The sequence below is a fragment of the Chaetodon auriga genome, chromosome 11 (genome assembly GCF_051107435.1).
Source record: "Chaetodon auriga isolate fChaAug3 chromosome 11, fChaAug3.hap1, whole genome shotgun sequence".
Taxonomy (NCBI): Eukaryota; Metazoa; Chordata; class Actinopteri; order Chaetodontiformes; family Chaetodontidae; genus Chaetodon; species Chaetodon auriga.
Window position 1 is genome coordinate 14712266 of NC_135084.1, and position 17576 is coordinate 14729841.

The following is a 17576-nucleotide window of genomic DNA, read 5'->3' on the forward strand; positions in this document are numbered from 1 at the left end:
TATAGATTGATTGTAAATATGTGTGAAGGATATGGACCCAGAAGGGAAACTTCCAGGTGCTGCCAAACAGAACCTGAGCCACTCAACCTCCTCTCCACCGTCAAGCCTCGCAAAGAGGGCAGACTATTACACACACAAGAGGCAGCATTCAAGCATTCACACAGAGGGAGAGTGAGAACATTGTGGCCTTTTTATCTAAATACCTAAAGGCAGAGTCACGTTAAACTTCCCCTTCACTTGAATTGAAGTCTGCATGTTAAATTCAGGAGTGTGCACCTGTTTTGATATGATCTCTTGGCTGCACGTCTTTGACTTGTGAATTTGCAGTGCTGGTGGTTACAAAGATTGATGCACTGTGCTTGCAAGTGGAGGCAGTATTGTAGAACTGTGTCGCTTTTTTCAGCATTTTTTTCAGTTTTGTTGGCTGGAAGACTAATATGATTATATCTTATGAGCAGCTGTTAAGTGATCACATGATTAATCACATGTATGCTCAGAGATGAGCAAGGATTTAACCCTTTTCTGCCTCATTGTCTGACTGAAAACACACTTAATCATCATTTTCTTGCTTTTTTTTTGGCTTGTTTTGGGTTTGTTTGCAAATAGTTTTTCATTATTAAAAGGAAGACAAACAAGTGGTATCTGAAAGGACAGAAGTGACATTAACAGGTCTGTTTACATATTACTTTGTAATGTGCTGCACCTGAGCAGCTAATTGGCCGTCCATCCTGCAAACTGATGTTAGCAGTGCACTTTTATCAGGTGCCTGTTTATTTGGTGGCTCATTCAGCAAGCTATGGTGCAGAACAAACTGTGTGTTCGTGTCCGTTAGTTAGATAAGAAGGAGCCTTGAGCAGGAAAGCTAATATGGGTTGTGTTGTTGTTCAAACCCGGTGGCTTTTAATTATCTTGTGTAGCAGGATGCTGTGATGGAATGGTGACATTACTGCTTGATGAAAATATGGTTTAAATGAAGAAGTTCTCCATCTATAGACTGACAACTGACCGTAAACTAAAAATAGGGGGCGCTGTTATGAAATCAAATATATATAAAATTCTGCCTGTCAGATGTATTTTCTCAAATGAGAACATATGACATGTGAGTTACAAAACAATATGCAATTGAATTTGAAATGGAAACAATAAAGAAATTAAACTGATTCATGTAGGAACGTCTTGTGCTGTGTGACGGAGGTGCATCAGAGAAATATGTAACACAGGAAATCTATTACCACATTGACAAGTTCTGACAAAAAGGCTCATGGAACAAGTTGCAAACAAAATCAATGCCAGCCTTATGCTTGTTGTTTACACTGCTGAGACAAGCAAAAAAGGCAGAAATTATAAGAGAGGGATAAAGGGAAGGGACAGCATGTAGAGAGAGAGGGCAAACATCTTGCCACCCATTTGCTGAGATATTTTTCGACTCTGTTCTCCTCCTTCATCCCTTCTGTCTCCTCCCCTCTATCTATACCCCGCTGCTGTACTCTGCACTGAACCCCATGATCAAAGTTCGGCCCCCTGAGTCTAATCCTCAGCTACACAGGACCAGCATGAGAGACACACACACGCACACGCGCGCACACACACAGCGTGAAAACAAATCAACACACTGAGCTCCAGCCGGTTTCATCTGAAGTTTCACAGGGCTTAATGAAGCACAGTCAGAACACTAAGTCACTCACGCGCACACACACATGCACTAACGTGTGCTACAGCTGTATCGTTCAGTGTAATTAGAACAGATCTGGTGTGCAATGTCACAGTAATTGGAAGGTATCATGGCAGAGATTTAAGAGAAGGGGAGAGACAGTGAGAGATACAAGCAGACAGAGAGAAGTGGGAGTGGTGACACAGTCATTTGATATCCGAGCTTTGAATCAAGTGTGAAGCCACTCAGCCACAGTTACTGCTATTTATAAAACCAGCTCCCTCTCAAAGCCGAAAGGTAACTTAATTTTAACAACTTGCACGTGAATATTCTTGTTTGTAGCATGGTAGCACAGAGTGTGACCCAGTGTGCATTTGTGTGTCCTTCTATGACCTGTATATGACACTTGCACTTAATCCTCATTCATTGCATGATGTTAAATACAGTCAAGATGGACATTGCAGCCACAATAATTACACTGAAACAGCTCTTCAAGGTACGCAGAGTGTAAATATGTGCTGTGATTCCAGCTGGACGCTCGTGGTGCTGAATGAATGCTGCAATAAATCAGTCATTCCCAACCAGCAGTACCTGTGCTTCGGGGGCACTGCAGTTCTCAGGGGATACAGGGAAAGACTGTGGAGCAGCTCAGATAATTTGAAAAATCAGGTCACAGGAGGAGGACACACATCTCTCCAACCAGAGTAAGCCGTAACACCAGAACTCCTTGTGATGCAAATGAGAGTGTGCGAAAGCTACTGTAGCTTCCAAGCCAGCAGAGAAGTTGAAATAGATAGTGGAAAATGATGGATGAATAGTTGAAATGTCCCACAATGCTGCTAAGGATAAGAGGTTATGGATGGAGGGAGGGATGGATGGGTAGTTGAAATGTCCAGCTTCAGTCTCAATAAGTACAAATGAAAACTTCAATTGAAAAAATAGGATCACGGTCCAGTTTAAAATCCATTCAAATGAGCCCTCTGTGACCATGGTGGCTTGTGTTGTGGGTGTATCAGGTGAAAAAGGTTTGACAAATGCTGCTTGAAATGCTTTATTCATAATGCACAGCAAATGTTGACAGGTATGTCTAATATTTCTAGCCTGCAGACTTACCGTCAGTGAGTGATCATGTCCACTGTTGCTCATGCTGAAGGACACTTCAACAGTAGTTCCACTGAAATGACTGCTGCCTGGCATTGAACCTGGAACATTTCAGTCACTCTCATCACAAAGCCGCTGAATCATCCCTGCATTCTGTTTATAATCCCATTGCACTATTGTTAATCCCATTTCAGGCAAAGAGCACAAAGTCCTCTCATTTTGTGCCATTTTATTTTCTTCTCTGTGAAGTGACGTGTGAAAATCAACAATTATGAAGTCCTCAGCAAACTTGCTATTAATGAATCAATGCAACATGTCATTTGGGTAATTGTGTTCTGCTCATCAGCCGCCAACTTGTTACTGAATGAAAGAGGCCATCAGTCGCACACTATTGTGTTTCACAAGGTAATTTAAAAACATTCAATAACCATCACAAAAGGTTCTCTTTGTGTGTTTGACAGACTGAATGAAATGTGATTGGATGTTTGAACGTCTCTGAAATAGAGGAATCTATAGGAATTTCTAGCGCTGTTCGGTGGGAGGCGAGAACGCGGTTATTGCTCGAGTTGAACACAATAAAAAGCCATTTTCACGATGAACTCAAGTCAATGCCGCAAACCTCTCCAGGACCAAAGTGAATAGAGAGATGCTGATAACTGCATATGGTGAAAATCTGATAACGTTGAGAGCACTGTTAGATAACAGCCTCCCCCACCTCCTCCTCTCACACTGTACATCTCCTGCTAATGTCCTGATATCGCAATGTACTAATAGATTGATGCAGCTCACTAAGAGCTACAGAATGATAACGTGATAGTCATTATTAATGTAAGGATCCATTAGGGCCATGTTAAAGTGTCACAACACATCAAGACAGTCCAGAGATCTGAATGCATTAAATTGGGTCCCATTAAAGGTGAGGTGGGGTTGAAATGGGACCATGACTCGCTGTCTTTCCAACTGATTTTCAAAATGTCAAACCTTTCCTGAAAGTCCTGATAAAACCAAAAGCTGACAGGCGACTTTCTAACAAGGCTGCTCAGTTCAGTTCCAGCCACTCACACTGGCCACTTTTTTCTCCTCATAACACATCAGACCACTCACAGCCAATTACATCTCCTGTATAATATGTGACATCCTGCCAACCTAGGCCCTTTACTGTTGTTTGAAAGCAATTTTTGGCACCAACCACCAACATGTCTTCTGCACGGCGTCTCAAATAAGTTCTCTTTCTCAAAGTGACAATGCCTGCGGGGAACTGTGTTCAGACATATTTGCGTTTGTAGCGTTTGAGTTATCCCCTTTGAAGAGAGTAATGTGAATGTAAAGTGATGGAGAGGAAGGCGCCTGTGAAGGTGCAGGGTTTTATCTGCCACACACGTTCTTTGTGTCCTCTCATCGGATCGGGGAGGGTGAGAGGGCTTCGGGGGTCTTTTTCCATTAAGGATCTCATTCATTTTAGCCCTCTGTTACGTCCTCCCTGGGAGCTATTGAGTGACTTCAAAGGTGTTGGTGAAAACTTAACAGGGATCTATTCTTGGGCCTCCATCCTTTCATGTGCTGATTTAGCATGTCATACAAAACGCACTCACGCTCAAATCTTTCGCACTTGTTCTAATTTCTGAAATTAGTGGAAAGTCTGTATGTGGACAGCAGAATGTTCATTATTATGAAGCTACCTGCGTGTGTGGGATTTACTCCTAAAGACACAAAGAAGAGCCTGCAGCCACGTTAGCAGCACAGCGGTGCTTTCAGCTAAATGCTAATATCAGCCCGCTAACATGCTCACAATGACCATGGTAACATGCTAATGTTTCTCATCTTAGTTTAATGAGGTAGCATGCTAATGTAGCACATGGCTCCTAATGTTGCTGTTAGTGGAATACAGTAATTTGCAATTTACAGCTACTAGTGATGTAGAAGAGGCTATTTGTAATGTTTAATGACCACACCAGAGGCAAAGAACTTTTGGGCTGTACTTAAAGTTAGCAAATGAAATAAAGATGAATGGCCACACGTTCAGGTGTACAACCTCAAACATTTTGTTCAAACTTAATATACAAGAATAAACTCCCAAGAAAGATTAATTTCAGTTGAGAAGCCAACAACCACTGTTTCTTTTGTTACTGCTTTTCTCAGTATTCATTGGCTTCTTTGAATTACTTTTCTCTCTGACTGTGTGCACCTTATTATATGGAATCCCAACTCTCCATCTTGGATCCAAAGATCCAAAGTATTAAAATTAAAAATTTCTCTCCTTTTAGATCATATTCACATCACCAATGAGGTGAAAATTCAACAAAAGGTACTTAAGATGTTGCTTCAGCATTAAACACTTCATTAACTTAATCAGCCACAGTGAAACATTGAGTAATTAAACACTCTACGGATTAAATTCAACACTATTATCATTTGCACTGTCAAAGCTTTTAGTTAAAAACTACGACAGACAGCTAAGTGCACTTCTCATCACTTAATGCATATTTTGTCAGCTCCAGGCCTATTCACTTTCACCCATTGACTTAGCAACATTGCACTCATTGTGTGGCATTTATGCATTTATTTAGATGTCTAATTCAAGAGTCTGGCACACGTCAATGAGCCTACAACAAAGCGCTGTCACTGTTCATTACTGACAACCTTTTGCTGTGTTTTTCAGGGTCTGTCTGGATCAGGGAGGACCTCAGAGCTGAGTGTGACTGTTGAACTTGTCCAGCTGTTGTCCTGCTTGACTCACCATCAAGTGTCACCACCATGCAATCCCCTGGACTGAGAGGTAGGAGTGCTCTGACACCAAGGCGCCTGTTTTAGGTGAGCCTGTAGCCCCCCCATCACCTTGTCATCAGCTTTTGTACCCTGAAGCACCACCTGTGGAGTCAGACCACTGTGAGGACAGGACTTTGTCAACTATAAGCACTGTCGTCTTGTTTTGACAGCCCAGCATCAACTGTACTGTGTACTCAACACTGGACTGAAGGTAGTGAGGGCTGGAAGTCATGTGTTTGAGCCGCATGTTTATACCCTCACTATGTGTTTGTACACTTTGTACCTCCCCCTCAGCACAGACTCAGCTCTGCACAGCAGACACTGGGGAGTGACGGTAATAAATCCATTGAAACCACATGCAAATTCTTCTCATATTTGCGTTTTTTACTTGCCTCTTCACATTTATTTAATTCTATTTTTCATGTCATTGCAGACTTGAATATATGTGCTCTTTCCGTGACACATGCAGCTGTAGCTCTGCGGTATCCTACAGAGGGACTATGAGATGACGCTGATGTCTTTATGATCTTTCTGTTTTTCCTCTCTTTAATGTTTGTCCTAATGCACTTGTGACTTTGATGTTTAGACCATGATGAGGATGTTTAACGTGTGTGATACATATAAATATCTGATGTATTGTTCCGTGCTTTGTCTGATGCTGTATGGAAATGCTTTAGGGGAATAAGGGGAAAAAATGAAAAACAAAATTCTCTGAGGAACTGCTCTTCAAGTACACCATCCTTTTTCTATGACAATATATTGGAAAAAAAGGAAAGGAATAGAAGAAGCAATGCCACCCCACTTTATCACTTGTGTCTGCCAGTAAGCACTTTGAGTTTCAACTCGGAACCACTTTTCCCTCTGAAGAAGACCTAAATCATCACACCCACTGAACCACTGCAGAGCTGTTTTTGTGCACAAGAGTTTATGCTTATGTTGGGGTGAATTTGTGCCACTTTGTGGTTGGTTTTCAAGCAAACATCTGCATATGCGTGAGCAGGACGCAGCACCAAATTCTGGAGCTTGTACATAGCCATTCTCTATCCTCACATGAAGGCCCTGTATCCTCCGTTCTCTCGCTCTCTCACAGTCTGAAGACTGTGTGTGCGAGTGTACCTTCGTGCATCTAATGTTACAAAGTGTGCCCATCCCTGAGGTTCTGTAGCTGTGACAGACTCTGTAAAATTCAAAAAGGTCACTGAACAAACTGCTCTCCTGTGCATTGTCACATGTTTAACAGGTATCATCTTCCTCTACAGGAGAAAACAAAGCTTGAGGAAGACTGAACTTTTTTACAAAGCATCTAGCTGCATGATTCTGCATGAAGTCTGTGCGCTCATGCATGTTGCTGCATGCGTGCAGGCAAAAGCACTGAGTCTGCATACACGGATGTGTGATATGTCCAAGGTCTGTTCTGAACTGAATTATTCAGATATGCTTTCCCTCTTAGTTCCAACCCAATGGTACATGTTAATGTGAAATTGTTCCCACTTTACCCTGCTGATCTTCGTGTGCATGTGCTGTTATTATATATCACAATAAATCAGCGCCTGCAACCAGATCTCTGAATAAATCAAAGTTGCATCTTGTCAAGTTACGTGAGTCAGTGGGAGAGTTTTCTCCTGGTTTGTTTGAAACAATTTGTACTGATTATGCCAACATGCTGCATTGGCAGTGTTTGTAGACACGCAGTGAAGTATGTTACAGTTACCATAAAAACAAAAACCAAGAAATGTAGTGTGAATGAAACTAAAATAACACAGGAGACTTCCTGCTCTTTTACAACGACCAACTCACCTATGTTTAATAGAAACTGAAAGAAGAACGTGCACACAGACAAACTGAGTGACAGATTGCAAGAGTTTTAAATCAGGCTGTAACTAAAGGCGATGAGGCTAAGACACGATGTCACTGAAGGTTTGTTGCGCTCTTTTCCAGCTTGAGCAGTGCCATACCAACCATAAATCATAGAAATTGAAACCTTCCCTCTTGTGCTCCCATTGTATCTTTTCCTTTGATAAGGTACCGTATATCAGGAATTCGATTGTTTTGCAGTGGTAAACTGTAAACCAATTTCATTACCTTGGTTTGTCTTTGCTTTGCTCTGTCTTACTAATACATTGGATGTCACAATAACACTACAACCATGCAGTACTGAGAGCATAGATGGCCTGTGAGCCAGGGGTTGGCAAGTGGCAGCTCCAGAGCCACGTGTGACTCTAATGCCCCTCTTCAGAGGGTCCCTGTGACAAACAATTATATGGAAATGAATAATGGCTATTTCTTGGAAAGCCATTCACGGACGGTGAACATATGAAAGAATCATTTATTAAAATATCACACTATCTCTCCTCAGACCAGCAAAACTAAGATTGTCCAGGAAATTTAAGATATGTCCTTCTCTGCAAGTTAAAGACAGGGCCACAAAAATGGCTGCAAACATCACCAGTCAGCAAATCGAGGGCATCAAGCCCCAGTATACTCAGTTGCCTGCGATGACTGAAGCGATGTGAATGATATTGAGCAGGCAGTCCTGTTATGCAGGTATGTGACTCTGATGGGCTGTAGGAAGAAATCATCGAGTTGATCCGACTGAAAGGCCAAATATAGGAGGACATTTGGGAGGCTGTCAAACTTTTTGAAAGGCAAGGAACTAAACACATGTGTCAGTGACTACAAATGGGGTATTTAATGTGAGAGGGACATGAACAGGGTTTGGGACTTTACTACAGATGTTGTTGGATCCAAAGCTGCTTACATTTCATCGCATCTTGCATCAAGGAGCGCCGTGGAAGGAACACTTCCTCCCCATGTACATGGAGGCCATGAACCTCGTCATCCAGATGGTGAACAAAATAATGGTAAAAGGCTTAAACCACCAACAGTTTAGTGCATTGCTAGATGAGGTCACATAGCACATAGTCTGATCTCCTGCTGCATAACAAAGTCTGGTGGCTGTCTCTGGGGAAGGTCTTAAAACGGTTTGTGTACAACATGCAAAGACTTTTCAGCAGAGCACAAGCCTGACCTACCCTGAACTGAAGGATCCAGAGTCGCTGTAAAAGCAGCACTTCACCTTAACACAGTGAACAAAAGGGAACAAAAGTCTCAAGAGAAAGAGAAGTACTGCGCAGCGGATGCTGGAGGATGTTTCAGTGTTTGAGCTCAGGTTGACGGTGTTTGTGAAGAGATGTACAGAGAGACGTGCTCTCTCACTTACCCTCGCTGAGAGAGTTCAAAGAAGGACACAATCACATCAGTTGTGATTTTTCACGGGGAGGAATCATCAGAATGCAAACTGCCTTTGGGAAAGATTCAGGGAGTTCCAAAAGGGAAACACTTCCCCTGTCACACCCCCAGAAATGGACTCATACCTGTTGAACATGCCTGGCTATTCTCGCTCAAAGCCACAAGCAGAGCGATATTGACAAGCACCCAAAACCTGACAAGCTTGTGTTTGAAACATGGAAGGTTATTCCTGAAAATTATTTGCTTTTGGAGCTCTGTCCTTCTTTAGATTAACATAATTGTGCGAGCAGGTTTTTTCAATGGAGTATCACTCCTGCTACAGATTAAAGCCTCACACTTTACTGGAAAGCCCCATATTTTTTTTTAATTCTACTACTTTAAAACTAGTGAGGCTATATGTTTTACTTATTATCAAAGAAGGTTATTTTCAATTTTATTAATTTGCACAAAGACACTGAAGACTCAAAGTAGGCCTGCGTAGCTCTTCACAGTTACTCTGTTTCAAAGTACACACAGCAGTGGATTTTTTTCTCAACTTCACAATTATCCAGCCTTGTGTTTTGTTGGTCATGGCGGTCCACAATTTAAATATAAAAAAATGTAAACAGTTTTCTTTGTTGTAGTTCCATAATTTCATAAATGCAACAAAAATTATATTATTGTAGCCAATATAAAAACTTAAAGTACCAAATAACCATAACAGCCCAGTGCAGAGTAGCCACCGTGTTGTAAAACATATTATTGAATGCTCATTTAGACCCATTAGTAATGCTGATGCTAATTTAGATTTAACAGGCTGTGTGATCTTCATTACAAGACTCTGGCCAAAAATTACTCTTATGATAGTAAAGGCTGCTGACCCCTGACTATAATGGATGTTTAGATGGTAGTAAAAAAAAAAAAAAAAAAAAAAAAAAAAAACTGTAACTGTAACTGTAAATATTGATTGACAAAAAAATCTCCATGGTGTTATGATAAAGACAAAAATGACCCTTTAATTAATTAAGATGCAGATTTACCAAAACATGGATAACACTTCAGGTGATTTTGCTTCCAGTTTATTAGCTCTGTTAAAACATATTTCAGCTTATTTCATTTTTGGAGAATACTTGGATGCACACTAATTATGATTTATAAACCAGGGAAAAACAACGAAAAACCCAGCTGGGATTGGAAAATGCTCAACATACATAATGCTCTTTTATGATGTGGAAAAAACCGACTGGCAGTGTAAGAAAAAAGATGAAGAGTATCTCTAGAGTGAGTTCACAAAGAGGACAAAGAACAAAGGAGCAACACAATCATCTGACACGTGACCCCACCTCTTAAGGTACCAGGAGGCTGCTTTTAAAATGTCTGCCTCTGTGAGCGGCTCAGGCTGCTGGCGTGGGCAATGCAACGGAATATGATGTGATGTGATGCTGGCTCCACGTCCTGAAGGCAGTAAAGCATGAAGGCAGGCAGAAAGGTTTCAGATGAGGAAAGCAGTTTGACCTTGTGCATACAGATTGAAGGCACCTGGGTTATAGTCCATTTTATATGAGAAAGACAAGTTTCCACTTTCATTTCATGACCAGTGCCCATATTTCAGCCTGCACATCAAGTCCTCTTTCATACTTTAAAGAAAATGATCTTTCTTCAATGTCAATAAAGTGGTATCATTTCGGAAGGTTCAGTAAAGGTTTTTTGTACTTGAGCGCCTTTAAATTGAGTAAACTGAAAAGGTGCTGGCCCCAGCTCAGCAGGACGCCCTTGTTGAATCATGTTTGATGTTGTGCGTTCACCTCAAAGGGGGGGGGGGGGCGGGGAGGAAGCGCCATGCCAATGTTTCGAGACTGCAGAAGCCAGCGAGAGCCTGAGCTGTACAGTACTGAGAATAAGAACAAAGCACTCAATGACACAGAGGAAGGAATAACAATGAGTGCTGTGCCGCAGTGTTATGTGAGTCTACCATGAACAAAGACGCCCAGTATGGCACAGGGGTTGTGTGTGTGTGTGTGTGTGTGTGTGTGTGTGTGCATGTGAGAGTTTGGGATTATTATCAGGGCACGAGGAACATGTACTGTATATATCATTTCACTAATTACCGTTCCGTGCTCTAATTACAATGCAGCAGGGACACATTCAACTCTTAGATCCTAGCTTATGCAAAATCTCTACACGGCTTCCGTTGTCAATCACACATACGCAGACACACACAGGAAAAAGCGATTGTTTCTTCTTCTCCCTGTCTCCCTTTTGAAAATCTCATCTGCTCCCCGTGCTCTCCATACAGCTGTCACTCCTCTCTTTCTTCATTCTTTGTCTCTCCCTGCCTTGAGTCATCCCTGCTAAAATGTCTGGAAAGCAATACCAAAAAATGAGACAAGCATATCTGAAATCTGAGAATAAGTTTCAGATAAAAGGAGATCATAGAAAGTTGTTGTGCCTCAAAGTGACAGTTATTGGGCTGATTCAGAAGACAGACGGCAGGCAAATCTAATTTATTATCGCCACAAATGAGAATTTAATCTAGATGCAAAGTAGATGCAAAGTTGATGGTCCGCTGGAGTTTTTAAAGGATTAACTCTAAATTGGGCAGCCACTCTTCTGCACATCTTATTCTGAAGAAGCTGTGCTGACCGGGGAAATGGGGCTGCAGTCGTTTGTCAGAACAAACATCATGAGCGAGTGACGAGTTTGATCATTCATGCAATGTTTCTGCAAAAACGCAGATATTCCAGTCCGAGAGTTTGTATAACTCACATTGTGTCACTGTATTCATGTGTGTGAACAGAAAAAGGACCAGAGCAGAACCTCTAAACACTTTATTTGTTTACTTTTACCTACTTTGGTCCATAATGGCAATTTTTCACTACAAAGGACTGAGCAGTGAGGTCCAGAAATGCATGCCATTTACAAAACAACTGCACAAAAAACCTGCCTCAGTCATTTTTCATTGACTGCTAAATTGGGCTCATAATTCTGGAAGTATAAAAACATTCATTTATATGCACATAACTCAGAAAAGTGCTAAGTTGTACCACAAAGGAATCGCAGTTTGCCACCACATTGCTGTTGTGTACAGAACTGTAATAGCTACAAGTACAGACATCAGCATGACTAGACTGCTCCTGCAGCTCTGTTATAATATAACCCAGATTTGCTCTACTACGTTATCTTAAATTCAGTCTGTATCAAAGCAAGGTTTTCTTTTAATACTACATATGAGGTGGATATCTCCAAGCAAAAACACATCTAAAGATTGTGATTCTCCAGGGTATTAGTCTACTATATAGGCTGAGCTATGGCGCCCTGATGCCTGGCTCAAGGAGCAGGTCCTGCTGCCATTAACTGGCTGTGGATCAGGTTTTAACAAGACTACAAAAGGAGTCTTACAGAGTCACTCATTATCCGTGCCCTCGTCCAAGACCAGTTTAGGTGTTCCCTCATATCCTGGCTTAGGCCATCGCCACCATAATCAGATGCTTTTTTTTAAAGGGTCATCTTACACAATGACTGTAAGGTTATCAGGAGCTTTGTTTCATTTAAAATGTAGAGGAGTAAGACATTCTTCTAAGTGAAATGTAGTGAACTACAACAATAAAGTAGCATATTATGGATAATATGATATATGGGAAATCTACTTCATTCCTTTCCACCACTAATCATAAGAGTGAAGAATGAGCTGAGGCTGAAGAAAACCACTAAATCTAGCTGCAGCTGTATTATTGCTGGATCATCATTCCATATCTCATCTATAGTCATGCGATTTATGGAGTGAATGAAATGTTGAGATAACCTATATGGGCACTAAATTGAGGCTTTCTGTGCAATGAGCTTATGTTACACAACAAGGTGAGAAGCTCAGCAAAGTGAGGATTACCTCAATCTGCTGCTTCCTCTGCGCCGAGGGAGCCAGCTGAGGTTTCTGCCACTCAAAAAGCTGCCCTACAGATGCCTCAGACCACTGCACCCGCCAGGCGTTGCTGAGTAGATCCAGGATACACAGACAGGATTTTGTCCTCCTGTGAATCCCTTGGCGTCACCCTGGAGAAGCTGGAGGAAGCTGATGGGGAAGAGGACATCTGGCGGATGCTGGGTAATCCTCATCCAAATATCTAACTTCACATGCAAGATAAAGTCCTTCCTGCATATCTTGATCTGCTCAGTAGTGCTTCCCCATTTCTCCTCCTGCTGACCTGACAGGACAGTAACCAGCTGGGTGGAAGGATGGAGAAAGTAATATTTATATTGCATGTCAGTCACTATTTTAGAGCCCTGTTGGACCAAGCTAGGACCAATGAGGTTACCTTTTTGTCTACTAAAACAAGTCTGCCCTTTAATATCTACTCTGAATTTTTACATTATCTGTAGGAAAGTCAGCGTTATGCATGAGAAGGATCTTTCCTGACTCTGTGTAGTGGTTTTCTCTGACATGACAAAACCTTTTGTGCCATCTAGTGACTGCAAGCAGGATTACATGATGGCATCATTACTAGATATGACCACTGGGGGGCAGCATTCGTTTCTGAAAGTGCAATTTGTTAAGTATAGACACTGTATATTATATGGAATATATGCAGAGAACTCAGTAACTGAACTTGTCAGAGCAGCTGGAAATGCATGGACAGGGACAGGAAATGTGTAATGCTCTTCTTCTTAAAAACAGCCCTTGAGCAAGGCACCTAACAGCCAACAGTGGAGCCGCCCAGTGGTGAATAGTAGCAGACTGTGGGGGTAAGCTGCAGTTCCTGGCTGTGAATGTTTTCTAACTGCATGCACTGATAGAAGCTAGGCTACAATAAGCATCTGAAAACAAACGTTCTCGAGTTAAAGGAAGATGAAGAAAGCTTCACTGTTAATGGATGTTATGAAATGTAAATAAAAACCTGCACATTCATTTTAAGCCATTTCAGCAAAAGTATGCTGAAGAGTTTTTGTCATTTTCTGAATGCTGATGTTTTTATGCTGTTGACTACGTAAAAACACGAAGACAAACGATTCAAAGAGTCACGTCTTTATTACCACAAATCTAAAAATCACATATCAAACAGTACCAAAAAAAAAGCTTCATCAAGTTTCCAGCTCTCTGATAAGACATGCAGTCTTTCCTCGGCACAGTGGGTTTTCACACTGTTGCCATCAGCGTTTTATGATGAGAACATTACTGTTTCAAGTCTGTCTTTCCCTGCACAGCGAGGGACTTTTACTTCATGAGTTTAGCCCTGTGACTATTATTTTTTATTTCTGGTCTCTTGGCAGTTAATCACCTGACACTTTCAATTACTACAAACCAGTGACTGGCTTCAATTCACAGTGCAGCTGCTGTTGTATGTTGACTGAGGATCATTGAGGTTGAGTCAACGGCTCCGAACGTGCAGTGACGAGCCTGTTTGGTCACATCTCATGACACTTAACACACCCATTTGGGGTGTTTACAGTGCAACAAACCATACTATGAATCAAAATCAAGATGTCAACATCAATACATATATATATACACACAGCATATCATCTCAAACATGAATATCTACATTTTTTTGTGGGTGGTCAGCCTGATGAATACAGCAAATCAAGACAGGACCATTTTTAATGTTTTTTGCCATAAAGTGATCATAATTCACTTTTTGAGCCACACTACTGACCTACAATACCACATCACTGTCCATAATAAACAGAATGCGTGTTTAGTGTAAGTGATGGGATGAATTTAGGAAAATGTTTAAGGCAGTTCTTGAGAGGCAGCCATTATATAAAGTTGTGAGATACCAGGAGCCAGTCAGAGGTCTGTGCTGCCTTTATTACTCAGGTGGAGATGCATCAGTGCAGTGCCAGTATACCACCATATGATCAGTGCCGTGAAACAGGCCTGACATTACGACATTTTGAGAAACTATTATTTCAACCTGCAATCCAGTTTCCCTTGTAACTGAAGGTGATGAATGAGCTGGTTGAGTTAGTTCAACCTCGCATCAGGACAGTATTCAGGAGAGATCAGCTGCCTGGAGCAGACTGTTAAATGCTGGTAGACTCTCAGAGGTTCAGATTAAAAGTCCGTTTTGCATCTCAGAGGTTTTGGCCAAGTCAGTGGAGTATTCTGTGGAGGTATCGCTCTGGGTTGCTCTCTCCTCCTCTCCTCAGTCCCGAGCTGGTTCTAACTGGTCTCTCAGAAATCCCTGCAGGGCTCTGGCTCTCAGTTAGTCCCACTGTGGCCTCTGTATCTCTTCCTGTTGTCCCCACGGAGGTGTGTCGGTGTGGCTCTGGACTGCTGTGTGCTCTTGCCTCAGAGTCACTCTCCTCTGTGGGGTCCTTCCCCGGGCTTCCAGGCGAGCTCTCCCCAATCCTGAACAACATAAACAGTTTTGTTGAAGATGACACCAAGCGATTAAAAAGTCACTATGATCAATGCTGTTAATGTATATGAAGACAGGTCAGGTGAGCAGTTTTTCTACCTGAGGTGATTGAAGGCTCGTAACCAGTGTGAGCCCAGTGCATCCCTCCCCTTAGTCTTCAGCCCTCTCCTGTGACCTCGGGCCCTCAGTCCTATCAATGCCTGAGCCAGTTCAGCCTCATCCCCGTGGCCCCAAACCAGCTGGGCCCTCTGCTCCGCATCCTGGTCCCCAGCCGCCCTGAACAGTTTCTGGAGCTGCCACAGATTCACATCGCTGAAAATGTTCCCCGAGCCGGCCTTCCTGCTCCTCCTCTCGGCCAGCCGCCACAGCGAGGACGGGCCCGCCACCACGGAGGAAGGAGGGTGGCCGCGTCCGGTGTCCATCCGGAGAAAGACGGGAAAAGGTGGCATACACAGGCTCTACTCTGTGGAGAAGCCAGTGCAAGTTTAAACTCATTGTGTGTTCACAAAGTGAGTTGCCGAAGATTTATGATTAACATGTGACAGAAAACAACATAGAAAGTACACGAGCACAGACTGTGAACCTATAGACAGCTGTCACAACTGAACACAGTCAGCTGCCAGTCGTGATTCTTTAATCCTCCTTTAGGAAGTGAGTGACGAGCTGTGCTTGAAAGCCCATTAAACTGCAGATGGCAACTTTATCTCTCTTTAGTCACACATGGTTTTAAGTGGGACATGATTGCATGTGGGTCAGCAGCCTTTACACTCACATGACTTTCTTTCAACTAAATCTTAAGCAAAGCTTCCGCGAGAGCCTTCAAACAGCAGATCAACTCTCACATGAAGATCAGGCGTGAGGATCATTTTGTCAAACCTACCATTTCCCCAGTCAGGAATTAAGTTTCACATTCTTTTAGTTCATCTTCATTCTGCAAGTTCTCTCTCCCACCGGACATCAAAACATCTTCCTTTACACCTCATTACACATCAACTAGTCCTTTATATTTAATGCAGTTCCAACATCCATGTCTAATTTTTAGCTTTTTTTAACGGGTCTATTCAGAAATAGCAAGAAAAACAATACATCACATCACAACATGAGCGAGAAGTTACATTGGACTGTGCATAACTCCCACCCCTTACCTCCAGTAAGAGACTGTTCTGGGTTATTTAAGGACACATGTGGGATTTTTCCCATATATTATCATCATGATGGGATGCAGCTGCACACAGAGGAACACATGCACGTTATCAAGCCTATTTTTCGGCATTAGAAGTGGGTTAATATTAACCAAGCGTCACATGCTTCCCTCCCCTCGGTGTCTTGGCATTGGACTGTTTAGGCCTGACACACTGTTCCGGCGCAGTGGAGCAGAAATACCGGATCCCTTACAAAACCGAATGCTTTTTTATGCTATGAAGAAAATATCCGTATCCTACCTTATAATATAAAACCTTATGCAACGAGTTAGCGCACACTGTATAAGGCAGTCAATGCTGGGTTTGAGGGGAATGAGGGGAAAGGCAGTAAACAACAATCTTGTGAGAGTCATGTGAAAAATGAGAGGACGTCTGCTTACCCGAAGATTAAGCGATATATTCAGCGCGCTCCGCTCCTACAGCATCTCCCTCTGCGACCTGCGCTCCTTTACGTCCAAAGTGAACACTATGGCTGAAGCGTCGCCGGACAGTCTGCTCGTCCAGCCTCACCTGCGACCAATTTGTGTCCTTGAGCCGACTGTCAATCACAAATCAATGCCGTCAAAAGGCCAATGAGCGTAGAGGGATTTTTTTGTCTCCTCCTACCGGGGGTGGGGGTACAGCTTTGTTTCGACCAATCACAGGGTTTGAGAGGTGGGGCGGATGGTCGACGACTCCGCCTCCTGGCCACGTATAGGGTGTGTACGCTGAAATCCATTGACGTCAATGAGCCTGGCTGGCATGAGAGGTGTCTGTCAGTTATGTGAGAGGGAAGTCAGCATGTGAGCATCCTGCGCAAACAGGATGACGCATGGAGTCCCAAACATCTGCGCCATATGAACAGGCGCAATGCTCATACACTCACTTACACTGTTTATTGTCATCAGTGAAATCAGAAAAATATCTGAGTGCTGGCTTCTTTTAAAGAAACTACTTCGAACCCTGTGATTTATTATGTTTTTTGATTAATCTCTGTCACACATTTACATTTACTTCACTTACATAAAGCCCAAAAGACGAGAGGGGAAAGGTCACACACACCCATGCCAAAGGAAACTGCACCGCGGGGACATCCATCAGCAGGATCAATCCAGCAGAGGAGGAGCGCGCTTTGAATTACAGGCCAGCCCCTTCTCCATCACCCAGCCCCCCAACACAGACGCTACATTCAACAGAGGAAACGGAAAAGACGAAACATACAAGAAGGTTTTTCATTTCAAAACCCCGGGGCTGTGGAAAGAACAGAGAGTTCCTTTTTGTGTACCTAAACTT

General features: G+C 42.6%; 1 protein-coding gene across 1 annotated transcript; it reads right to left on the reverse strand.

The window, feature by feature from the left end:
• Nucleotides 1–13750: 13750 nt before the first annotated feature.
• On the reverse strand, nucleotides 13751–17207 carry LOC143328372 (arginine vasopressin-induced protein 1-like). Its single transcript, XM_076743471.1, has 3 exons — nucleotides 16685–17207; nucleotides 15202–15565; nucleotides 13751–15092 (listed from the first exon to the last, which is right to left on the reverse strand). The coding sequence occupies exons 2-3, from the start codon at nucleotides 15549–15551 to the stop codon at nucleotides 14834–14836; spliced, it is 609 nt and encodes a 202-aa protein (XP_076599586.1). The 5' UTR covers nucleotides 15552–15565; nucleotides 16685–17207; the 3' UTR covers nucleotides 13751–14833.
• Between the last annotated feature and the right edge of the window lie 369 nt (nucleotides 17208–17576).

Excerpts from the sequence above, each read along its gene's own strand:
- LOC143328372 (XM_076743471.1), bottom strand. The coding sequence starts at position 15,551 with ATGCCACCTTTTCCCGTCTTTCTCCGGATGGACACCGGACGCGGCCAC. Across the intron at positions 15,093-15,201 it reads CGAGCCTTCAATCACCTCAG|GATTGGGGAGAGCTCGCCTG; the intron begins GTAGAAAAACTG and ends TATGTTGTTCAG.